A 26162-nucleotide genomic window follows, 5' to 3' on the forward strand; every position below is an offset into this window, starting at 1 on the left:
ACCGAAGTGAGAACCGTACAGACAATTAAAGATGAACAATGCAACGCGGTACAGTCATTGATGCGCTCGAAGCTATGCCCGGGCTGAAGGTTCGGTCACCTGTACTTCCTCTCCGATTCACTGGCCGGAGAACCCTTCAAATTCCCGGGCTTAAGTTTCCGGCTGCAATTTTGTGTTCCGGCCGGAGTGGCACGAAGACAGGCACGACCGACTATAATAAAAGTAAGGTAAAGGGAAAACTGCCACTTTGTCCTCAAAGCGTGGTGCGCGACGTCACGTGCAACCAATAGCCACAGGCAAGCTTTATAGGAACAAACGAGGCCACTTTAATTTACGAAACTTGCTCGACATGCACGTCCAGGGGACATTGATTTACTAACGTACCAGAGACTAAGCGAAGTGATTCGACAGGAAAACCGAACAGACATCGGAGGATCGTGTGCGTGAGCTACCTACAAAGGATACTAGCGGCTCTGTGATCGGAAGCTGTCAATATTTGTCTATGTCCGGTAACCGAGTAGCGAGCGATGAACCGTAACGTCATCAATTATCTCTTACATACCACTGGTCAAGCCTGATGTCAAATTTCGTCTGTTTCCTGCCCCATGCACGATGCCACGATTGCAGACCTCACGTGCCACTATCCACCCTCTTTCCCTTCCCTCATTCTCTTTCTCTCTATCCCACCTATTCGCTCTCCATTGTCCCTCTTTCTACTTACCTAGAGAGTTGGCCAGCCAGATTTGAGTAAACCGATGGAAATTGTCTCTAGACCACCGAGAACAATAATGACCCGGTCGAAATTCCGCTTCGCTGGAAATTGCTCGGGCGGAATGTCGAGACCAGTCCTCCATCGTTGAATCGATACTTGGCCCGTATTATACGAGTGTGTTTCGTTCTCGACGCGTGGTAGCACTCGCTGACTCGCGCGAATATTCCCTCAGGGAAATCGGAGGAGGACAGGGACGTCGAGTAGAGATATCAGGTATTTCGTGGTGTACGATTTCAAATGATACGAGTATCGACGAACCACCTGGGACAACGTTTTCCAAAGATGGACCTGGGTTTTCTTATTTCTTTCCGTATCGCGAGTGACCGCTACAAACTGGCTAAAACAGAGACAGCTTACGTGTTCTTATAGTCATTTACTGTTGAATTTGTTCATCATTATTATAATTGAATTTATTCATTATTGTAATAATAAATTGTAACAACGATAGGAAACAATATAATATACCTGTTGCTTTGAAAATAAATATATATATATTTCGGCTTTTATGGTCTCCAATTCAACTATCAGAGTAGACGAACTTAAGCTCTGCTTTAGATTCTGATCAATTGACATGAATTATCTGTGCACTAAATGTTACGCGATGTATCTAGTTTGTTGCGTCCTCTTATGATTTATGTTGCGCTTTATTTACTAAATTAACTACTACTGCAACTGCACAAGCCTCACATTTATGCAAATGATTAATTACATTGATATGCTCTTTTTTAGCAACTATAGGAAAGATATGTCGCTAACACTACGATTTAATACGACAAGACTAAGTTTGAACACGTATAAGGTTGAAGACACGTTTGAAGGCACAACTGCCTCAGACAACGTTTGACATCGTTTTAAAGAATTCTGTGGGCTTAATACTCAAACAAATATAAAGCTAAAGAAATAAGCGTTTGGTGAAATGTTCAATCAGTCTCATAGACAACACGTACATAAAACATACCAGCTGTCTATAAAATACGTTACTGTTATATTTTCAATGACTTTCTCGTTAGCAAGTTGCTTTCAATAGAATTTCTGCAAAAACGAATCCTTTTAATATTAAATCGTGATATTATCAGTTATCTCTTTTTCATTAACTACCGCAGCCACATCTCTTTTACTAAAGCGACTTCTGCGGAACGATTGACGGTAAAAAATGTTTCTTTTTTATTTCTATATAAATTAGTAAACTAACGTTATTTTGTACTTTCACCGATAACCTTGTTTGCAACACCTCTATTCCTTCATTCGAAAATTATCAAGTCTTTCTCTGAGCTCTAAAAAATATATTATATCCATATGAAAAATCCATTTATATAATTTGATACTTATACGTTTGATAAAATAGTCTTCTAACTGATAACAGTTCAATAGATTAACTCATCAATCTTATTGGCTGTACAGTTATTGGGCAACAATATAAAAATTGTTAATTCCGTCCCTCCTGTGTATACTTTTGGAAATAGCACCGAAACTATAGTGAAGGGAATTGTTTCTCATCGAATCGTTTTATTTCATTTACAATCGTTCCATCGAAGATCTACATGGCGTTAGTTAAAGAGATTGAAGCTAGCGTGATATATTAGCTATAACTTTGGTATCGACTGTGACGGAGGTGGTACTGTCAAATTCTGAAACTCATCGAACGACTTCTTCGCTACGTTTTGAATATCTTCCATGCCCTGTTTCGTAATATTCGTGATGTCATCGAATTGCCGACGCGTTTGATTGAGTAAGTCGTCTGTCGATTTCGCGGCAGTGGACGCGATATCTTTCACTTCTGATTGGAGTTTCTCGATGACCCATTCCACTGCTTGTCGTCCCTGAAACGGAATCAGGCGAAGACACATCGTTACCGTGCGAAAATCAAGCAATTTGCACCTGTGTATCGCGATTTCAGCATAATTAGCAAACTCTTACGAAATCTTTGCACATGAAGAGACCTATAAATATCTATCGAATAAATCATTGATTCGTTCTAAATTTAAAGTGCGTAAAGATTCTATAAAGAGCTCGAACTTGTACTGTCGTTCAAACAAAACTAAATTTATATACTGCGTGAAACTTTGTTAAACAATTAAATTCAAAGCTACTAAAAGATAGAAGTATTAACCTTATTCGCGTTTTGTTCGATCGTTAGTGTCAGTAACCTTTCTAGATGGTCTATGAGCGGCACCCCTTGGATAGAAATTACTGCCTGTTGTGTTAAAAGCGTTGTCTCCGGATTCTCTGGATGTGGTGAATACGTGACTACTTCACCGACCGAAACGTGCTTCCCCAAGCTTATCTGCAAGCAAAAGAAAATAATGTAAACTGCACATAGAACAATTTCTCGCAATTCTTGTCATTAGATGCTGAAAGTCTCTTATTTCAGTTACGTGTTCTTGTATCCATCGCGTGTTGTACAACTCGCGGGGTTAGCAACCTTCAGATAGATGGTTAGCCAACATTATCGAGATAAAAGGTTTCCACGAAAGTGACGCGGTGCCATGAATAATCGATGCCACGAAATAAAGGCTGGCAACGGGTTCGTGATGGCCCTTGTGACTGAACAAAATCGATGTTCCGTTGACCATTTAACCGACGTTGCATTTCGAAGTCTTTTAAAGATTCGTTATCCCGTTCACTGATCGTTAAATAAAACATTCGTGCGCGTTTTAGAATTATTCAAAAGACATCGGGTTCTCCATTCTTTCCTTTCACGTTGCAAACGTAATGGCACGTACAATATGTACAAATGATAGTACAGATGTAAAATAAATGGTCACGATTTCACGGTACCCGTGTGTATCGTTTAACAGCATATATGGGCGATGTAACTACATCACGGAGTTTCTACGAAACAGATAAAGAACCAAAGTACAAACGTCTAATGGTCTGCTTTTACATTGGAAAAATTGTTATTACTTATGCTCTATTATGTTATTACGTATGAAAAGAGCCTGCAAAAACTTCCATACTAAGTAATCATAATGTTCGAATACGAGAGTCAAAACAAGAGTACGTCTGGCAAAGAATCGTAATCAAAGACGAGCCCAATGAGATATTCGCGTGTTCTACGTTCCTCGAGTTCACGAGTACGTGCCGACAATGAACACGTCTGAACGGTAACGACAATGATACGCCCACCACTTCGAAAATTACATCATTATGAGCTCCATACGACTCGTTCGCAGCAGTGCAGCTTGAAGCACTGTGGCCGCGGAGCTGGAACAATTGAATCGCGGGGGTGCAATACGTTTCACGGGGGAATTAACGCCCGCGGCACATTGTGGATCCACACTGATCGAGATAGAGAGACGCGGTTCTCTATACCCTCCGCCATATTGGCAATCAGTGAAGTCGACTGTGTTACATCGCGCCCAACTATCCAGTCACCGTACGCTTCGTAGTCTCTCCAGCCCCCAATCTTGCGCTGCCATCGCCCCTGTACAATTGCAAGAGGTCAAAAAATTAACGCCCCGCTTCAACTAGCGTTTCATCAATTACGCGGATCGGGGTTTAGGGAAAATGCGAATGGTTTAATTCGTCAGCCATCGGGGAATCGTTATTGAGACGCGTTCAACGCTGTCGAATACAGTTCTTTGTTCTCGCCATCGATAGAACCTCTATTGACGTTACACGAGTGTTATACACATCTACTTCTATCTCTCTCGTTTTGCTCTCTTTTTATCCTGCTCGTTATTTACTCGAAAATACGGACGATTGTATAATAAAAGAAGTAAATATCGAGAACGATTTTTCCCTTTAATCCTGATAAAAGTTACTTGGTAGAAGCTCGGTTCACTCGAGGGAATTTTTCCAAGTCTTGCACGCGGAGCTGCGATTTTTATGCAGGTTGAGAGTAATTTTCTCGCGGAAACTACGAGAACGGTGTAAATAGAATTCTTTTCAGTGGAGATAATTAGCACTTCGCGTCTCTCTTATTATTTAAACGTTTCAAGAACATTGGTTCGGAGATTCTGCTCGGTGTATGGGAAATAAAGAAAGACGAAGAAAAAGAAGACGAGGAGGCTATAATTGGAAGGACGGATGGTTTCATTGTAGCTTCCGTAACAAGCGACTCTGAACGTGATAAAGGCGTGTTTTTGAGCGCGGTAACGAGAGCATGCTTCCTACCTTTACGCGAACTGAAATCATCGTGATTAGACGTCAAATAAAAAATCTTTTGTTTCTCCTATTTCCTCATTCGAGATCCAAGATCTCAACGTACTTGCATAACCTAACGCGCATAATAAATTTATAATCTTCATCGAAATCGTGTAGTAGCTTCTTCGTAATCGTACCCTTAATAAGTTCCATTTGAAATATAAATTTCTGGGAAAAATGAAAATCCATTTTGAGCTCAACCTACTCTCGGGAGTACCTTCGAAACATCGACTCTTTCTTCAACGTCACAACAAATCCCTTTTCCACGGGGAGACATCGGAAGAAGAACTTTGCCAGAGAGATATTCACCCCTCTCTTCTGCCACAACGTGATCATCTTTCGTTGTGTATCATCAGTGGCCCAACGAAAAGCATCAGAAGAGTGATGCGTTAGTATCGTCGCGAAAAAAATAGAAATAAAAATAAAGAAAAAAAGAACACGTGGAAAAGGTAAACGCCTGGCGCGCAATTTAATCCTATCAAGCGGACGATCGATCCCTCTTCCGGTCCTGGCGTCAACGACGAAGTAATTAATTTTCACTTTTTTTCGGCTAGGCTGTAGAGAGTACGAAAAGCGTACATCGTCGATCCTGTCTCCCCTACCCCGCGTCCGATCTAGTGCATCGGTTAATTGAAATTTTTTTCATCAGCCGCGCGTCGAAACCGATGTTTGCCAATCCCTCGGTCTCCGCAGCAAGCACGGCGTTTGCTTTTCATTTACCGCAGCGTTGCGGTATGGTCACGTTTAGTAGCGCAGTTAGGGTGAAAGTCGTTAACTAAAATCAAGACCGCGGTAAAAGAAAGGAATACACATCCGAGGCACGCGAAGCCGCAAAATTTAACGTAATCCTAATCACACCGAGCCTCCTATCTTCTTATTAAATAACTTTTTTAAGTCTCTTGAGATGCTTGAATCCTTTTAACCTAGAATCGGAAGAAACAGGGTAACGCCTCTCCAGGAAAAGTAAAGATTTCGCGAAAGAAGTAAACTCATACAGGATGTTAGATGAATTGAAAAAGTTCCAAACTTATCAATCTTCTATTCCATTTCTGATTTACACTGAGATTACCAGTCCGTACAAAGTAGCAGAATTAAACTTTCTTAATAAGGAAAATGTGTGGACGTTTTGTGAAAAGATCTAATCGCGGTTATAGAAGAAGAGTGTAAACTATCGTACAAACGCGTCCAATCAAGAATTCCCGTGATTCCGTTTCATCCTTCGTCGATATAACGAGGAGAGAACGAAACGGTAGACCAAGCTCTGTGAAGGGTCGTTGTGCGGGCTAAAGGACGTTCTTCAATGCGCACTCGCGAGTAATTAGCATCGCCGCATAATTGAGAGGACTTTACGGATCTAGCTGCAAGCAGCATTATTCGAGCCATGGTATGCTCCCAATTCGACCGTACCATTCGATGCCTCGAGAGGGTGCCATGGCCGGAAGCTCAAATCTAGCAGGACACAACGTCGGAAACTGAATCGACCTCCAATAGAGTTTGGGCCTCGGGCTTTCTCTTGCGCACGATAATCGCAGATTTCAGCGGATTTTGGGGAGATTCGGAATCGTGTGCTGACAAATCCGTATTAGATCGTGTAAACGGGAGCTTCCAGTCATCTGCTTCTGCAGTCGAATGGATACGCGTGGTTTCCTTGCACATTCGATTCAATTACTTGTTTCCACGTGTATGTACATTTCTGAACAAACAGAGCCGCATTCCTAATCCGAATCGATACTCTCTGTGACCATTTTGATTCATACTCGTGAAATATTCGAAAAGGCATGGGCGCAGACACGTATGTATCTCCCAGTGAGATTTTTACGCGTGACAAACTACCCGTGAAAATGCGTACGCGATACGCAACCAAACATTTTCACCCTCAACGTTAGCGCATCTGCTGTCGCGAGATCATTAATATCCATTCTGTGAAACTTTCCCAACGAGTCTGGTGGATCAACTCGGCGGGAAACATTTCGATGGGAGCGTCGCGTGACAACACACAGTCGACAAGGGTTCAGAGGGATCAACGGGGTTTCAACCCGAAGCATGTACACTAGCATCGTACAACGCGCGAATCCCGCTAGTCTGAAGTTACCATTTTTCATTAAACTGGCCCACCGTCTCCGTGACTCCATATTTCAATCGATTCAAAAAATGCTGCCGCTGCCTGCTGCTATGTCCGTATAAAAATACGTAAATGCCATGGCGGCGGACTGGTACGCGTTCTAGGAACACGTACCCTTCACGGCGCGCATTCAGCCACGTACAATTTGTTGTTTTTATGATTTAGAGAGCCGCGAGTATAATAATTCAGTCGGTGGCACATTCAGTCAGCATCGTGCACCACCACCCAAATGCAACCCCCTCGAGATCTCCATCAGCAGAGTCCACGGGGAGTCCCCGAACACGACTAGGATACATCACCGATATACGCGTCCGTTATTAATTCTCGTCCAATGCCATCCCCTTCAGTCCCTAGTATCTAGCTATATACTTCTATCTCTACCGTGTCTTGGGTTTTCGCAGTCACACGCACGGAAATTCGTGGCAGGACGAAGGAAGGATCGTTAGAGAGAATACACGAGTCGTCGCTGATAAAATATTGTTCCGATTTACTTTGTGTCTGGCAACGTATTGCGGTAGACGCGCGGGAACGGAAATTCGATTGATCTATTGCCGTTTACTTTTCTACGATTTCGAATATGTAGAATCTATCGGGTCGTTTGTAAGGCTTTCGCGAATCCACTCAAACATTTTTTCCTTCCAGAGGTATCATTATGTTTTGATCGACTTCTACCGGTTCAATTTCCCGTATATCTCTTTTGACTAGCGATTCAAGGAAATCGTGCCACATAGAAAATACGATATATATGAATCGATAGAGTTTGTCATACCTAAACTTTCTAAAAAGTTAATCAGATAATTGGAAAAACTCTCTTTAAAAAAATTATTAGTGCAGGTTTATAATGAAGCTAACTCACGAACGAAGTATGTATATACACATTTTATTATTACCGTTTTTTTACTGTATTATAATTATTATATATTTATTACTATTATTGTATATTTATATTACGCTTTGATTAAGATTTGCCGTGCGACACGAGTCCAATAAAAAATATTACTACCAGCATCCCCGTTGGATACATCAATGCACACAACAGCTGCAAAACATTTACGCAGACGTCATCGAGGTTGAAAGTCAGGCGCACCATGCAACACGTTTTAAATAATAACACGATTAACTTAACGCGATCAAGCGTCATATGTTGCACGAATGCAGTGTGTCCGTTTGATAATCCGATAATATCATCCATCCACCTGCACCACCGGGAGAATGTTTCATCGTTTTTTCTGCCGATCGGTTGTATTCATTGCAACGTGATTCCCCAGACGCTAACGCAGGCATTGTTTTAGATTAACGGTAGGCGACTCTACAACGTCACAATATTTACAGTTCCGCTACTTCACGATCCCCACCAGAGTATCGGAACAACAATCCCCACCAAAGTATCGGAACAACAATCCCCACCAGAGTATCGGAACAACGATCCGACATCCAGTATCTCTTCAGGAGATCCATCTCTCTGCATATATCCCTGAATCCATGATCAACTCCAAAATATGCAACGACCGACCAGTAGTCTGACCAGTACATACCAGCAACACTAGAGAGACTCAAGCCCATTATGTTCAGCTTGAACTCGATGCATATGCGCCAGATGCATTTAGGTTCAACGATACGATGCCGCATTACGTTCCAAACGGCGGCACGATACGTATGCATCTCGTGTAACGTATGCAGCACGGCCTGCTGAGAGGGGGTAAATTGCTAAAAGATATCTCCCCCTTGGGATTCGACGGGGATAGGTTATAACCTGGCCCGGACTCTGCTCGAGCTTATGTGGAATACATTGCCTCTGGTACGCTTCTCTACAATGTTCGTTTGTCCGCGTGGTGCGTACGCCCTTCAATATTAGAGAGAACGTGGCTTAGTACGCGTGCGAGGATGCGAACGTATCAACAGCGTGCTTGCACTTATACTCGCCAAACAGGCCGAGCATAGAGAAAGCGTTGACATCCCGCCGGGAATTGTTCAATTTTAGTTAAAGTTCATCTCTAGCCCTCAGCGTGCAGAAAACGCGGAAACGCGTCCCCGTAGATTACGCAAGCGTGGGACGATCAGCGAGGAAATATCACACGACGCTTCCTACTGCTGTCTCACCTTAATTAGAAAGACGACAGCGGGAAAGAGGACGTCAAGGGTTGTGAACGTGGATGCCTGTGTCCTGCGTACAGTGTACAAGACGAACGACCCGCGTGACGAGGAAATTCCACGTTTGTATCGTTACTGGCAGCGCTATTTCACTGTGCATTGATGTGTCGCACTAATCCATAAGTTCGTGTACATTTCCTTTAGTAACAGTACAGTCAAAAATTAACCAGCATACGCTCGAATGTGTCGGATCACGAATGGGTCTTTCTACTTCCCAGGATACGTTCATGTTTTTTGTATACTCTTGCACGGTTTCCTGTTACACTTTTATATTCGTTTGTATGATGTTTAACAGTGACATATTTTATCCGGAATCTCTAGAATTACTTCTGGGAATTCATTGCAGCGGTACTGCATAATATAAGCTCCATTTTTTTTAATTTATTACCTCCGGTCACTATACAATAACGCTTCGAAATGTGTTCTGTTTTTAAATAATTAACCGTATTAAAGGAACCAGGCAACGCATAATGTATCCAAACATGCTATTTAGGCAATGAGCACGTATTGTGAGATCCGTGTTGTATCTCGTTTCACGATAGCTCCGTTTACGCTTTATACTTGATGTATAACGGCAAACAGTAGAGTTACATATAAAACAGCTGATAAATGGACAGCTAGTAGCTGCGCTCAGTGTTTCGCTGTTAATGTTTACGTAACAAGTCAGCCGCGAATTTGCACATGTTTCAGTTCATATTTTAGTAAAATTTTCTAACGCAGATATTACCGAATTCAAAATGCTTTTTGCCACATACGCTTCTTTCCAAAAATTATCCCGATACTTCACGCATGGAAAACAAACACGCTTTTTTGCGCGCCAGTAAAAGCATCTCCGTGTACAAATTTGTGCACGTCTAAATACCCGATACTAAGGCTTGTTCGTGTATCAAGACTCGATAAGTAAAAACGATCGACACGACGGCAACTCCTTGTAGATGGAAAGGTTGCACTTTTTGTACAGAGCCATCTGCGGATCGTTCATCATACCTGTAATGCATCTAGCCGCCCAGTTTCTCCTTTTTTCCTTTTTTTTTGACCGAGGATCGAGCGAGGAAGCGAGCGAACGATCTTCGACGCGTAGCAAGAGAGCAATGCTTCGGTTCCCTTTCCTTCGCCGTTTTCCGCCCTGTCTTCCTAAAACCCTCCTGGCACGTCCCTCCGAAGAGACCACGAAGCTATGCAACTCCCGGTAATGCGCGCATCAATAACCTATCATATCCAACCTTCTAGATGCGATGCGATGCTATACGCCCAGACTCTACGATGTGCCGATCTTTTCGTGCTTGTAACTCGAGTAAATGTATCTACTACTCGAGCTACAAGCTCTACGCGTCCATAATTTTCACCGCGGTAAATATTTCCGTGAAAAAGAACAGGAAGACCGATGGTGACACTTTTGTTTGTAGTTATTTTTCAAAATATAAAATTACTCACGTATGTCAACATGTTTTTCAATTATACCGTGTATTACAAGTATACACGATGAGCATGGGTCGTCGAAAAAAACGGAGTGTAATGCTACAGATGAAATTCCACCAACCTATTTTCCAATTATTCTTGCTGATCTCGACTCGAATGGAATTGAGAATATATTGATTGTTCGATTACACGGGCACACGAGCAGCACGTGTGTATGCATTGCACTTCGTTCATCAAATTTATTTTCACTGCTCAAATGAATTGCTAATGCAAGTACGAAAAAGGAGTAACTATATCGATGGTGTGAAACATTAAAATGCTCGAATACCAACGTGTGCATGTTTAATATTAAAGAAGCATCCGTTCTTTCGCAGGCTTTATCGTCGAATTATTCGTTTCAATTAGATCGATACGAATATAATACGATTCAACGATCCGATACGAAGCAACATTTGCACCTTCGATATCGATTTATTCATCCTCCATTTATCTCGTTTCACGAAGATAAATTACAAATGCGGTCAGAGCACTTTGTCGAGTAATATGTGAGTAATAAAGAGCAAATGTAATGAAATCTCCGTAAAAGCATGCTTCATAGGAGTTCTCATTCGACTGATTAAACATTATACACGATATTTCGATTAACAATATGAATTAAGTGGGAACGAGCCGTGGAACTATTTCTGCATATCGGGGCAACTTGTTAACAGAGCGTTAATGTGAAGTATCGTCCTAATGTAATCGTGAATCTCTCAAAGTATTTCACTAATTGAAAAATTGTTTGACAATTGACATTACATTAAAGTAATCTATATAAATAATACAGAATTATTAATCAACTTACGTTTACCGTTCGGACTACCATTTCTTTAGATTCTGGATTTACTTCGCTCCATTCGCTGGCGTAGTATGGACCTTGATGACCGAAGAACTGCAACAAGAACAAACAAAATTCTTTTTCACAAAGATTCATTCAAAGAGTACAAACTGCAAGCGATAATAATATCAATATACATGGAGCATTTGCTGATTCAATTATCTATAAAATGAGAGGAATTTCTGTCGAAGGTGCAGCATGTTCGCATAACAACAAGATATGAATTTGTTAAATCTTTCAATGTTATATAATATATAACAAAGATACGACAAATTAGAATAATTTAATTTTATCAATAAAAGTACAACATCTACGTCACTATACATTTACATTTATATCAAAGCATATTAAATTAATTTAAAAGCAAGTTCATAAGTCCACCTGTGTTTATGACTTACTGTTCGCTTCTAATTAATTATGTTCCTCTGATTAATTATACTTTAATTGCGCGACCCAGTCAATTATTACAACGTCTATAAAGTCATTCCCGCATCGGTTAATGTTCGAATATACAACGAAACTTGTTATTTGAGTACATCTGTTAATTAGTCAAAAATTTTCGCCGATGCAGCAGCAGGCTCGACGAATTCGTTCTCCTGGTGGAAGAGAAAGGGAAAAACTAAAAGAAAAACAGGGAGGAGGTAGCTAACTCAAGTTGAAACGAGGCTTTGCACTTTCCCTTCCGTCAAGTAATTTCAAGAGTGCCTAAACGTGAAGGCGATACCTTTCTCCCTCTTTTTCTATCTTTTCGTTCCACCTACTATGCATTCGTTATATACAAAACTGTGATTCGAGGCATTCGAGCGAGAGCGCCAGCACAACAGGATGGCTTTGCGAAATGGCCAAGCTTATAGAAAATCCTGCGAAAGGAAGCAATTCGCCGAGCCGAAAAGGATTCGAAGCTGGGATCTCCCGTTGGCTGAAGAAGAAACAGGACTGAGAGAAGAGGTTCTAAGGGAGGCCAGTCTATATTCCAAAACGCAGGCGCCTAGCTGGATGATTGCCAAAGAGCGTAACATTGGTGGAAGCGCTCATTATGAAAGTTGATACGGTGTCGTTGTTTTGTAATTCCCTCTAGTCTCGAACCCGAGTCCACCCCGCATCTTCTTCTTGCTCGACGTTGTCGAAAGTTTCGAATTTCCTGCTAGCTACTGCCGCTGTTTGTATAGATTGCTTGGTCAAACGGCAGGGAACTGTTTTGCCTATAAACTGTTATCCGGCAAAGAAGGAATGCATAACACCCCGTGTAGATTGATTTCTTACGATATCCAAACTTCGTAATAAACTCCACTGTTGGATACATGTACATGATATTTTAGGCTTAGTTTAGAGTAAGACTGTAATGTATGAAAAGTACTTACTGAACAAGTGAATATAGAATAGGGGAAAAACGACTATAATTGTCTATCTAGCATTTTGCATGCTCTATGTCTACTACATTGATATAATGTATTAATTTAATATTACGGTTTGCCAATATGTTCATAAGCTATATAATTTCTGTAAAAAGGATTAGCCTGGCATTAACTTGGACGCTTCTGGTACGTCAAGATCACTGTTACTAAGCCAATTATATAGCAGATATATGTTATCTAATTGAGGGTTAACCGATGTCTGATTATAGAAACGCATAATCTATTTAGAAAGTAGGAACAACGTAACGAAGACCTTGCACGCGCCAAATGTAAATCTATGCTACATTTAAGTAAGGAAAATCATTGATTACGCAAGTATAAACGTATCTTGTTAACTTGCACTGAGAGGCATTTTGCCAATCCTTCTATCGTATTACGAACGTAATTACTCGTATCGATGTATTCATACTATATTGTAAATGCAATTATAAATAAATCTCTTTGATATTTATAATTTCCAAAATAAGTTAACACGATAAGTTCTTCGCGGCTGAGACAGGAAGAGAGATGAAAAGGTCGATTTCGATAAACATCAGCGATGCATGAATAATTTGTATATAACATATCTATGACGACGCTCGCTGCTGAAAATCGATAAGCTAAGCCGTTTCTAAATTTTCCTCAGTCAGAAAATTAACTGAAAAATGAACAATCTTAATCGACGCTAGCGCTAACGTGGTAACTGTAAGAATCAAAACTGACATAATGGAAGATTTTAGATCCTTGAGGCAAATGAAATTTTGCAGAATGATTAGCTAGATATGCATCACAAGTAAAGTAATTATACTTCCTGATACAGAATAATTGAAACAAACAAACATTCTCTAACACATCAATCACTGTCATGCATTGCAAGATGAGAATTTAAACTTTAAACTATTCAAAAACCTCTATCTTTTTATGTGAAATAATACTCAGTATTTCAAAATAAAATGATAGCAAATAAAAGTAAAAGGTCTTTTCGATGGTATAATATAATATAAACTAAAATAATTTAATAATATAACACATTGTAATACGTTGTAATAATATGATTATCTCTAACTTGAAATATTCATGAATCTAAGGATTTAATACTTAAAGAAAGAAGAAAGCTTATAAATAACCTCTGTACTTCTATTACTAATATATAAATTGTATTACAGAGTTCATACTATAGCATTCTAATTACACATAATCATATGATTAAACTTCAATGACAATATGTTAAAGACATATACATATTTATAAATCTGTACATTATTTATTGAATTCTGTTCAGTTACATCCATTAAATTAAATTCTATATGGTTGCAAAAAATGAGTTCATTAGAGAGGTTATGTTCAATACTACATGAAATGAATAACTTCAATAACTATAATTTACAATACTTACTGGTGATAGCCATTTAGGAAAACGCCATTGAGTGGTGACCAATCTATGAGAATAGAGAACACCGTCCCTGACTTCTCTGTCGATGACATCTGTACCCAAAACCGATGGGTTTAAAGGATTTGGATACTTTCTGCATGCTGCTTTCACAACAGTGTCCCATGGATGACTACAATCATAAAGCAGATTGAAATTTTCTGTCATATAATTTTTTTTCTGACAAGAGCATATGATAAAGCATTTCTATATTCTACTTTTGATAGTTAGAAATGAGAAAACATTTACAAAGAAAACTTACTCAAAAGTATGGTGTGATGTCCACAACTTCATGTTTATAGAATTTTTCAATATAACGTATGGTTAAGACTATAATTTAAATTGTTAATAATCACACGAAAACATTACTCACTAGTACTACAAGGTTCATCTACCAATTCCAAAACCTGATGTAATATAAAAGACAGTACGAAAGGTCTCCACTTTTATTATATATTGTATATTGATCCACCAAGAGTTGGTATACCTGCTTCTAGCAACCAATGAGCTTGTCTCCAGTTCAATCTGATTGGTCTATCACAGCGCGCTGCTTTCTATTAATTCAAAAATATTAACTAATCAAATCACGTTTAATTTAGTCATAAAAAGTTTCCTTTAGTAATTTTAGTTAAACAATTGAAGTATTTCGGAATTTTAATATTTATTTGTATTTTGTATAAATAGATCGTCTAAGCATTTAACCAATCAAAGGAAGACGGTGAGTGGCATTATTGCAGAATATAATTTGAGAAGAACAACGGTAAATATATGTACTCTTTTCAAAAGGATAACAATTGAAAAATGTAATATTACTTGCAATATTTTCACAACCAATGAGGTTTTCCCTAATTCAATCTGATTGGCTATTCTTCTTGCAAATTTTTCAATTGAATCTGATTGGTCTATCGTTAGGCGGTACTTTCTATTAATTCAAAAACGTTCGGACGAAGAAGTCACGTTGAATTACATCCGAAAATCATCTCGTTAGAACAGTGAACTATAATTTTTTATATTGTCAAGATTATTGCTTCTGTTTACTTTTTACTTCTTTGTTACTTCAAATCAGTAAACAATTTCAATAGTTTTTTGGATTTAATATTTAATTGTACTTTCTCATATAATCATTTCGTAATGTTGACGTTGGCAGCGACGTAAGTCGTAACTCTTCTTCATTGTTATTAATTGTTATTCAAATTTTAATAGTAGTTCATGCGATTTTGTAATTTCAGTAAAATATGTTCGACTTATCAATAAATTAGACTTATATAACTTTATTTTATTTATTTCAATGTGTATGAAGTAGAATTTGTCTTGTGTAGGTAAAACAAATTGAAAATTGTTTTTAGAAGAAAATATGTTGAGCGACATAAAGAATTTATCAACTTTCGGAGAAGAAATCAACATGCTGTAAGCTAAATGGTAGGTAGGTTTGAACGTCTTTCTCTTTATGCAATAAATTTTCTTCTTGGCAACCTATAAATAATAATAAGAGAAAATGATAAAATTTTATGTTAAATGTTTAATATCTTACCAAAAATAGCATAATGTTTTTCTTGTCCCGTACTATCTCTGATATGTACTGGTACTCTAGGTTGTGGATCTTTGTGGTTTATAATTATATTTTTAGCAGATTTTAAAGCATTATACACAAGTTGAGACTTTGGTGCTCTAGTTAAATATATGACACATTGTGCTAAAATCACATCACATTCTGGCATTCCGATCATTTGACATCCATGCATAGTATGAACAGCTATGCCTAGAATTTAAAATTAATCTCTTATGTTACTGTGCTATTCATTACAATATTAAGTCACTTATCAATATATTTCAATATATTTCACCCAAAAAGATCAATGTGCATCTTATAAAAATGTCATTTTAATTAGAATAAAATATTACAAAGTTTTACTTCAAAGTGCATTCTGTTTCAAGACAACTGCAAGCTTTTCATTTTCCTGCATTAATAAATAAACTGTTATTAATCATATATACCTAAAGCATCAGGGTCTGCTAAGCCAATATCTTCACTTGATATTCTTACTAATCTTCTTGCTACATCCACTGGATCTTCTTTAACTGCCATAATCCGTGCTAACCAATATAAAGATGCGTTTTCTTTGCCAGCTTTTATTGATTTGTGTAAAGCAGAATATAAATGATGAGTATTATTATGTTTATCAGATAATGTATGTGCTTGTTTAAGACTTTCTTTAACATCGTCAAGAGTTATTGAAACAAGATGAGAAGAACTTAGTTCGTTTGACACTTTACTTTTAACTGCCAGTTCTAAACTATTTAATGCAACACGTGCATCTCCATCACATACCTCTGCTAGCCAATCAATTACCATCTGATTAATGGAGAAACATGGTTTAGAACTACAGCTTAAACTATACTTTAAATTAGTCAATAAAGTTTTTTGTGGAAAATTATATATTTCTCCGTTAATAGATGAAATGGCTTTACAAAGAATATCTACAATATTTGATACCGTTAACTTATTTAAAGCAAATACACGGCATCTACTTAGCAGAGCAGAATTTAAACTATAAGATGGATTCTCTGTAGTTGTACCAATTAGAGTAAATGTGCCTGCCTCAATATGTGGTAAAAAAATATCTTGTTGCAATTTATTAAAGCGATGTATTTCATCCATAAATACAATAACTTGATTGTTCAATTTTGATTTAGTTTTTGTTGTGTTAACAATATTTCTGATATTACTCACACCAGAGGATGTTGCAGAAAGATTTTTAATATGTACTTTTTCTCCATGTATTTCTTTAATTAGTTTTGATATAACATTAGCTAAAGATGTCTGAAAAATATTTCAAGAAATAAGTATCAATAATTAGAAAATGATACAAATTTGTAAATATCTTACCTTTCCACATCCTGGTGGACCCCAAAATATCATGCTAGGAATATGCCCTTTTATTAGCAATTGTTTTAGTATTGTGTGAGATCCAATAACTTTTTCCTGCCCTATGTAATCATCAATGCATGTAGGCCTCATTCTTTCAGAAAGAGAAATGAATTCTTTATTTGGTGATGATTTCTGTTGATTCATATTTGTTATATTAATCACTGTATTGGCTTTGTGTTTCTTTAGTGGATTTGTTTGATTAATATCTTCATATGAAAGAGATCTCTTTGCTGTTGATAATGTTTCCATTAAAATCGTATCAATTGAACCAAAGCATTAACCAATATAATTTTCTACATCATCTATAGAGTAATCTTTTCTGCATACTGGACACAACATAGTACTCAGATTTTTCTGTACATTGTTCTATACACTGTATCAGTTGTGTTGTAGTTTGGATTTTGTATTGTTTATTTTCAATCAATTTATAATATTCAGATATATTATTTATCATTAAAATCTGATTATTTCTATCAAAATTAAGCGTGAAGAAAATGCGTTCCTTAGTTTGAACGATTTAAATTAGATTTCTGACATTAAGATGAGTCGTAGCGTCATCTATTGCTTATTGTATACGTTTCGGTTATTACAGAGATACATATTATCTGTCCAACAAAACGAAGCAGTAAACGTAAACAAAATTTGATTACTGTGGCTGCAACTATTGGCTACCGACTAGTATCATTCGAGTGTCACTAGTCGGTAGCCAATAGTTGCAGCCACAGTAATCAAATTTTGTTTACGTTTACTGCCTCGTCTCATTGGACAGACCATACATATAAAAATAGAGTGCGTGAGCGAGCTGAAAAAGCAATAGAGTAGAAAGAGAACGAATCATGGAGGTCCCTTGTCCCCTTGATCTCTTATCTAATAATGCATGCACAGTCACGCAATAAATTATAAATGTAACGTGTAACACTGATCAATGAGGGGTATAAGTGAGCATGCTGATTTGGCAAAGACAGAAGCGACCTCTATGCAGCGTTCTCTTTCTATTCCTTTCTACCATTCACTTACACGGCAATATTTGACTTTCGCACTCTGTCTATGTCTCTATAGACATTGTCATTAACTTAAAATACTGATCGACTTGAATTATTTGTAACTGCAGTTTGCATAAAATGTAATATTTTGAGGTAGATATTCAGATAATGTTCTTCCAAGTACGTTGGGATTTTCGTAGTATTCTGTATTACCAATAAATATTGTTTCTTTACAGATTTTGTGTCAGGACAAATAATTATTCGTTGCATAAATATGTCAAATACATGGAATAGAAATATCTATCGCCAAGAACAAGAAGCATTTGTTTCTGGTCATGGTGGAACAACCTCCAGAGAGGTCATATATGCACTCATGCCAAATATTTGTAGTATTCTTTTAACTAAAACTGCAATGGGTCTTTTAGGACGGATTATTCATAAAAATATTAGGGTTATAATAGAATTTGCGTTAATTGTAATGCCATGTATTTTATGTTGTACTGTATTGTCTGATTATGTTGTTACAGTATGTTGTGCCATGATTATAATATCTATTATTAATATTTTATTATTAGGAATTAATTCTGATGTTACATCAATGTACAATATGAGACCGGTTAATGACAAAAGGCCCTTCATTACAAATTTTAGAGCATTCACTAACTTAATAACAGCAATATGTATATTAGCGATAGATTTTCACATTTTTCCTCGTAAATTTGCCAAAACTGAATTGTTTGGGTATAGTTTAATGGATACTGGTGTTGGGTTATTTATATTTGCTAATGCTTTAGTGGCTCCAGAAGCCAAAGACTTTGCTCTTAAACCTAGAATAGGCTTTTTCCATACTATATCAAAAAATATAAAGCATTCAGCAAGAAGTTGTATTCCACTTTTAATATTAGGCTTTAGCAGATCTGTTGCCATTGAAGTTTTAGGTTATCAGAAGCATGTTACTGAATATGGGATTCATTGGAATTTTTTTATTACTCTTGCCTTTGTTAAATTATTTACTAGTTCTATAACAAGTACTATCAATTCAAAGTACTCACTGTTATCAGGAATTTGGATTTTAGGAATGCATGAATATGTTTTGAGTACTAAGGGGTTGAAGGAATGGGTTTTGAGTAATAGACCAAGGAATGATTTTATATCTGCTAATCGGGAAGGTGTGGTATCTGTACCTGGATATGTTGGGCTTTATCTAATAGGTGTAGCAGTTGGTAGGTTAATACATTCTACTTATCAGAATTCACATGCACAAGATTCGTTACTACATAGGCATAAAACATTTCATATTAAATTATTTGGATATGAATTTGATGCGCACTATAATCAGTCTATGATTTTATGTATTAAATTGTCCTTGATATCAGCGCAAACGTGCGCAGCTACTTTATTTTGCGATGCATATTTTGGAGTATCTAGACGATTAGCAAATGCAGGTTATTGTATGTGGATTCTTACTTTAGGTGTTATGGTACTTACGTTATTACTATTGATAGAAATAATATGTGACATATTAATTCATGCAACCATAGATTCGAAACTTAACCAGAAGACAAAAACATGTAAAATGAATGTAAAAAGTAAGCGAGATAGTGTGGCTGATAAATGCGAAAAAGATACGAATAAAAATATAATTGAAATACTCGAAGCTGTAAATTACAATGGTCTATTTTTCTTTTTATTGTCAAACTTAATGACTGGCGCGATTAATATGTTAGTACGTACGTTATATTTAAGTCACTTAAAAGCTTTGCTAATATTGATTGCATACATGGCTGTAAATATATTATCGGTTTTATTATTGTACAGAAAACAGGTACAAATTAAATTATAAATACAAATGTACAATTCGTTGTACTGATTGTAGAGTATGCACTTTTCTATATCGTATAATTAAATAACGAATCAGCGTGAACAATTAGTAACTTCGAAATATTTACACTGCCATTGCGTAGACATGTCAAATTGTATTCCATATTTATTGCTCCTCTTTTTTTATTAAAATAAGTATATACATATATTTGTATAAAAATAAGTAAAAAGTTTAGTTGGTAACAAGTCGTTTCTTTCACTCGATATTAATACTAATAATCGTGAGCCTATTATTCAGAGGTTTCGTTGTCATCGAAACACATTACCTAAAATATTTATCATAATTCGTCTTTGGATTGAATGTCAGATTTCAAGTTGGTTACTTTCTTTGACTTCGGAGTTGCATTTACATCACTTGTTGTTCTAGTCCGATTTTTTATTCCTGTTCTCTTATGTTGTAATCGTCCACTGATAAATCTTTTGAACAAATCATGATTTTTCACATAATCCGTAGCTTGTGAAACTATACGTAAAAATTCTTTGACATCAAAACTGTAGTTAGTGAATTTTGCGTGTGCTCCTCCATCAGGATGTGTACCCTGTACAGAATTTCAATTAGTCTTGCAATAAATGTTGAAGAAATTTTTTTTTATTTGGAATACAATCGCTTACGGGATCTTGTTGCACTAGCATTGAGGCATTTTCCCATGTAAAGTACTTCACACCGCGTAAACGGGCGAGATCTTTATAACATCCTGGATCTTCGCAATTATATCTGCACAGTAATTATGTATGAGATACATTTCCGTGGGAAATCATGTCTGTTATACTTACATCTCAAATACTGCAGCCCAATCTGGCAAAAACATAAGATGCGTTAATCCAGCTCCATGTATTCCAATAAAAATGTCAGAGTTTCTTGTAATTTCTAATTGTTTTTTGAATGATATTTTTTTATTGTATACTACCTGAGAAGGAAAACATGTTTTAAATATATTGTAATTATATTTAACACCTTAATTAATTTCTTATGCCATATTATTAGAACCTCTCTACCTTTCGCACTTTATACTCCGGATTTTCCTTCAAAGCCTTTGTTAATTCATCCTCGTTCAAAATTCTTCTATATTGAGTATCTCTGCTAAGTAAAGTAACACGTATCCTTTGGTTCTTTCTTTCGTGATGAGGTATACGTAATCTATGTAACACGTGGTCGCCGAAAGCTTTAAACAATCCGCTCTTTTCACAGCCATAAATCTAAAAGCGTATCCATTGATACAAAAATTGCTTTGACCTTATGATCGTGATCTCAAGAAACAAAAAGTGAGTAATCGTACAAGAGGTGTATTATAGTAAAGACCAAAAATCATTCGTGGTAATAGGGGAAACACGAGATTCTTGAAGCAGACGGTTTCTCCGCGGAACGTATGTAAATCCCAGAGCGGATTTCTCGTGAAAGCCTGGAAGGCGTCTTGGAATGCAGAACGGTAGCTGAAAGTAAGAGAGAATTCATGGTATCTAGTATCTCGTAGTTTTCGTATTGCACCGGTGTCAGTTACCTGTAGCTTTCCCAGATCATTATATGATTATCAGTGCTGAATGCAGCGGGGTGCGAGAGGTTTACGTGTAATGACGCGTATAAGTTGAAAAAGTCGCAAAAATGATGATACATATTTACTACTGAAACAGAATGACTTGCGTGTTCGACGAATTTTGCATCACAGTCATTAATCGGGAGAATCATTTTTTACGACTTACTAGCGTCTATTTTCATTATGTACGTTGGCTTTTCGATCACGATATCACAGTCGTGGTTGACAATCGGCGGTCGAGGTAATTTCCGGAAATTTCGCAATTCAGGTCCCCAAGATTGCAATGGGCTAATATGGTCCGCGTTTTCTTGCAATCTTTTCTCATTTAATCTGGATGATCGAGATAATATGAATACTAAGCGAGATAAAAGTAATTCATTAACGCGTTGCTTTAATTACGTGCAATATCCTCCAATTTGGCCCTCTTTCAGAACATCCATCTTGTATCGTATAGGTTCCTTTCTTTGAATTAAATCCGTGAAATTGATCATTATGTTCCTTGCTCGACAAAATCTCATGTGCTCCGAACACTCTAGCGATGAGTCGTCCTATGATCGAAAGTATGAAATAAGAAATAAAAGAAAGCATATATTTTTTTTAATTTAGTCAAACTTACCACAAACAATGGTTTGCAAAATATCGACATTTCTTTCCTTTGGTCGCGTACGTAGCCAAAATCGCCTTGAGCGTAAAATGTCTCTACCTGTGCTTTTTTCGTTGTTACCCATCCTCTGTGATCACCTGGACATTGAGGAACGGAAAAAGAATTTTCGGCTTTGCAATTCGGCTCGTAACCCCAACAAGCTTTGGTATCAAGGCTATCCTAAGTTTTTCCAAGAAAAATTCTTTGTTAATATCTTTCGTAAGCTCGAATTTTATACAAGTGTTTGCGCGTGTGTCCAATGCTTCCACGACTATCGTATTACGCTTTCGTGCAAATAATGAAAACGAAATAACAATGAGAAATACACCGGGCATATAATTTCTCCTTTAATCAATAAATCCTAACAGAATCACGTTATTAACAAACCGCGTATTACCTTGTATGGACAGGCGGTATTATTACGGCACTCTTCGGCCACCGTGGGAAAAGAGTTGAAATAATACTTGATGTGATCAGGCGGCAGATCAATTTCCGTGTAATTACTGTATGTTTGTGTGATCGCGAACACCAGTACGATCGTCACTGAGTATTTAATACTTAACGCGTTATCTGTCATCCTAGCGAGATGCACTAATGAAAATTAAATCGAGATTCCCTGAGAGATGGTGTCGTACACTCGCTTTACAGAGTGACTGCACGGCGTGAATGGAGGAGGAACCACCTGTACGAGCGAATGGGTATATGACCTCACCTACTGTGCGTAGGCTCTGTCACACAAACACCAATGTTCATGTACACCCACATGAACGCGTATCTTCTTAAAAAAATCGGTGAAAGTCAATGTTAGAGGTAGACACGCGGTAACTTACATCATTTATGGCGCACTAATGTGACTATCACAGATAAGGTGTACGATAGATTCAACACCTTATGGGATTTCGTGTTACATTTCCTGAAATACCGATCGTGCAAAAAATCAATGGGTTTGTTTGTGCCCTCTATGGTTTCGAGTGCTGAATGTAAGAATCTAGAGATTATATACATACATACATTGAATTCAATCACCAAAGTTGATAGAATCAGCAGAAATAATAATGCCTCGTTTGCTACATTCCTATATGATTAAAATGGTCAAAACCTAAATTAAAAATTATGTTGATATCTTTTCTTAGAGTGTAAAAATATTATAATGACGGTCTTATCGAAAGAAGCTTGGGAGAACAGACATTTGATTTCACTTCCAGGTCAATTAACTGCGTCGATAATCGACGTTTAATATACATAAATACATACATAGATATTTTTATTTTTAAATTCCTGATATATACCATAAATGGATGTTAGGTTTTCTATGTTAACAATACTTGTTAATAAAATTTCTTCATAATCAAGTATCGGGAAAAGCGTATTTGCCTGTTGTAATAAATGTCACTACCAGTGTTATCGATTCAGGATAAAATCAGATTATAACACAGATGAGGTACAGGAAGGAATTGCAACATTGATTAATTCTGTACCTCGCCTTCTTTTTTCTTACTTTATTGTAATTTAATTTTAATATTGTAGTTATTATTAATTATTGTTGTAATTATTATTAATTAGGAAGTACAATTCTATTATAAATTTAGGAAGTATTTTATTTCAAGTTTAAAGATTTGTTTTTCATGTTCTTAAACTTTTTAAATAATCAACGTTATATTTTTAAAAAGAAATTATAATATACCACGCATTGTAACAGGTAGATTTTTTACATCCTCCGTTTCCACCATGGACTTCGATGGTTCCTGCTTGGTGACCATCTTCGTGATAATTTTCTCCGGGCTAGTGCATCACCGATGGTAACGTTCATCGCATCTAATCGTGAGTCATATACATTTTTGTTTCTCTGGTCACTCGATCATGTCGTAACATGAAAGATCCGAGTCGACACGGGTGGCTGGTTGTATTAAGTAGAATTTTTGGCGGACATAATGATCGCGAATACTTATTGTACTCGTGAATAGTAACATTACTCTTTCTGTGTTATATTTATTAATTCAGGCTAGGTCTTCTTGCACGTGGAGATTTTAATAATTAGTTTGAAAATATATGTTTAAAAATATGTTCATGGTAATTATTTATAAGTCCATATACTATATTATAGTATAAGGAATTCAATATAAATACTTGAAAAATATCTATAAAAATACTATAAAATACTAAAAAAAATACTATAAAAATATGAAATATAAAACTCAATGTTTTCCGTATGAGAACGTATTAAATTTTACGCGCAAGAAGATACTTTGCTGCAGGTGGATTTTTTAATCAAAGCAATAAATTGAAACACTGCCTCAATGCTTTTGAAAATATGCTTTGATAAAGGGTTCGCCTGGTATCATTTCTATCAATATTAAAACAGAGTCAATTATTTCATTTCATCGAGTTTTACTAACGAATACTTATTATAAAGTTAATAAAATTCTTAGTATCTTTTTCGATAAATATATCTTTTATTTATTATCAATTTCTTCAGTCAATAGTTTCAACAAAAATTAGAATTTCAATAATTTATGAAATTAATAAGGTAGAGCCATTATCACGTAAAATAAAGAAAGAAAATACGAAATTAAGAAATGTGAATTCGTTAGATACAAAATGGATAAATTAATCTTTTTTCTAATCCAGGATTTTTAAATCTTACAGATTTAAGCTTCTCCGTGTTAATAGTCAGGACCTCGCTCACGTGCCAAGGTGCTACTTGGGTGGGAGAAAGGTCATAAGCACGATGACTTTATAACTCAACAATTTTTCAGCGACTGACAACGTGTTAGCGTATCATGCACGACGTATTGTTCACATTGTATATGCGTGTGGTTAGGCTGTTGAATTACGTTGATTTTTCTTTTACTGTATTCAGAATAATTTTGAATATACATATGAGAAACATATATATATATAGGATATAAGATATATTAAGAAGATATACTAAGAATACGGAATGATTCCTGCAAATGGCAATCCAATTACAAAGTACAACATTTTTCCAAAAAAATGATGTAATTCTTTTGGAAGACAAACATAATCTTCTTTTTTTCTTTTTGTTTAGAGAATTTCGAGTCTAGAGGTAAGTTTCAACGAAGTTTCAGTAAAAGCAACGAAGCGAACAGGCCCGGCACAATTTTGTCGTAGAAAAGGGCAACTATTAATGACTCTCCATCTCCTGGATGACTGGATCACCCAGAGTATAGGAAGTCATTCTCGTTACTACTTTGTCATTATGTTTGCATTTAGTAGTATTTTGTTTTTTTGCCGATGTACAGCTTGGTACATCATCATGCTTAGCAAATGGTAAATTTTTATTAGTGTTGCGAATGATAAATGTCAGTTTGAGTATTACAAAATAGTTCAAATTTTGAGATATAAGTCAGAATTGCGAATGAATATTCATTTCGGTTTGAGTTAAAATAGCGAGAACATTCCAAATTCGGTTTGATATTGTGTTGCAATCATATTTCACACCTCATTTTATTTTGTTTTTAAAAATAATAGATTATTTTATATTTTAAAAATAAAAGAGTAAAATATTAATATATATATATACATATAAAGTAGAGTTCTATACAAGTACAGAATCACATAAATGTTACAATTGAATTTCATCTTTAGGTTTCAAATCTACTATGCCACGTCGGTTTTTTGGTGAAACCTGAACAATCAGTATTATTTCGTATATAATTACTAATTGCATTATTATACGTATAGCTTACAATAACACAAGCTTATAATAATAAGGCAAAGACTCAACACAATAATAATGATGATAATAAATAAATAATAGTTAATAGATACAATTGTGAATAATACGATCAAGAATTATATAGAAAATAATATGTGCTAATTGATTGCGGCTAGTAATTTCATAATTCAATTTAGTTGTAATT

At 36.4% G+C, this 26162-nt stretch overlaps 5 protein-coding genes and 1 long non-coding RNA gene across 9 annotated transcripts in view; 2 read left to right on the plus strand and 4 right to left on the minus strand.

Annotated features, from left to right (window-relative positions):
- The window catches only part of LOC126872440 (diacylglycerol O-acyltransferase 1), a 98396-nt gene extending 97293 nt beyond the window's left edge, over positions 1 to 1103 (minus strand). The window contains exon 1 of the mRNA XM_050632396.1: positions 722 to 1103. The gene's annotated coding sequence lies outside the window, so the exon portion shown is untranslated. The remainder of the gene's footprint in view (positions 1 to 721) is intronic.
- A 137-nt stretch (positions 1104 to 1240) lies between these two features.
- On the minus strand, positions 1241 to 14758 carry LOC126872445 (protein slowmo). Its single transcript, XM_050632404.1, has 5 exons — positions 14573 to 14758; positions 14278 to 14443; positions 11455 to 11541; positions 2883 to 3056; positions 1241 to 2592 (listed from the first exon to the last, which is right to left on the minus strand). Exons 1-5 carry the CDS (start codon positions 14602 to 14604, stop codon positions 2356 to 2358), a joined length of 696 nt encoding a protein of 231 aa, XP_050488361.1. The 5' UTR covers positions 14605 to 14758; the 3' UTR covers positions 1241 to 2355.
- On the minus strand, positions 14635 to 17490 carry LOC126872441 (ATPase WRNIP1-like). Of its 2 annotated transcripts, none has more exons than XM_050632398.1 (4): positions 17198 to 17490; positions 16306 to 17131; positions 15842 to 16069; positions 14635 to 14864 (listed from the first exon to the last, which is right to left on the minus strand). In XM_050632398.1, the coding sequence occupies exons 1-4, from the start codon at positions 17486 to 17488 to the stop codon at positions 14848 to 14850; spliced, it is 1362 nt and encodes a 453-aa protein (XP_050488355.1). In that variant the 5' UTR covers positions 17489 to 17490; the 3' UTR covers positions 14635 to 14847. The 2 variants fall into 2 exon arrangements, with proteins under 2 accessions (XP_050488355.1, XP_050488354.1); XM_050632397.1 differs by lacking the exon at positions 14635 to 14864 and adding an exon at positions 15562 to 15783.
- A 737-nt stretch (positions 17491 to 18227) lies between these two features.
- LOC126872439 (uncharacterized) lies at positions 18228 to 20291 on the plus strand. Of its 2 annotated transcripts, none has more exons than XM_050632393.1 (2): positions 18228 to 18375; positions 18459 to 20291. In XM_050632393.1, exon 2 carries the CDS (start codon positions 18497 to 18499, stop codon positions 20063 to 20065), a length of 1569 nt encoding a protein of 522 aa, XP_050488350.1. In that variant the 5' UTR covers positions 18228 to 18375; positions 18459 to 18496; the 3' UTR covers positions 20066 to 20291. The 2 variants fall into 2 exon arrangements, with proteins under 2 accessions (XP_050488350.1, XP_050488352.1); XM_050632395.1 differs by having other exon boundaries at positions 18334 to 18402.
- LOC126872436 (EGF domain-specific O-linked N-acetylglucosamine transferase) lies at positions 20008 to 23169 on the minus strand. Of its 2 annotated transcripts, none has more exons than XM_050632387.1 (10): positions 22676 to 23169; positions 22252 to 22458; positions 22035 to 22183; positions 21802 to 21965; positions 21603 to 21720; positions 21381 to 21534; positions 21100 to 21300; positions 20878 to 21011; positions 20716 to 20818; positions 20008 to 20642 (listed from the first exon to the last, which is right to left on the minus strand). In XM_050632387.1, the coding sequence occupies exons 1-10, from the start codon at positions 22853 to 22855 to the stop codon at positions 20382 to 20384; spliced, it is 1671 nt and encodes a 556-aa protein (XP_050488344.1). In that variant the 5' UTR covers positions 22856 to 23169; the 3' UTR covers positions 20008 to 20381. The 2 variants fall into 2 exon arrangements, with proteins under 2 accessions (XP_050488344.1, XP_050488343.1); XM_050632386.1 differs by having other exon boundaries at positions 21603 to 21723.
- Positions 23170 to 23876: 707 nt separating this feature from the next.
- On the plus strand, positions 23877 to 25171 carry LOC126872539 (uncharacterized). The gene is made up of 2 exons (XR_007692007.1): positions 23877 to 24099; positions 24925 to 25171. It is a non-coding gene; the product is annotated as an uncharacterized LOC126872539 (long non-coding RNA).
- Positions 25172 to 26162: the final 991 nt, after the last annotated feature.

The sequence above is a fragment of the Bombus huntii genome, chromosome 13 (genome assembly GCF_024542735.1).
Source record: "Bombus huntii isolate Logan2020A chromosome 13, iyBomHunt1.1, whole genome shotgun sequence".
NCBI lineage: Eukaryota > Metazoa > Arthropoda > Insecta > Hymenoptera > Apidae > Bombus > Bombus huntii.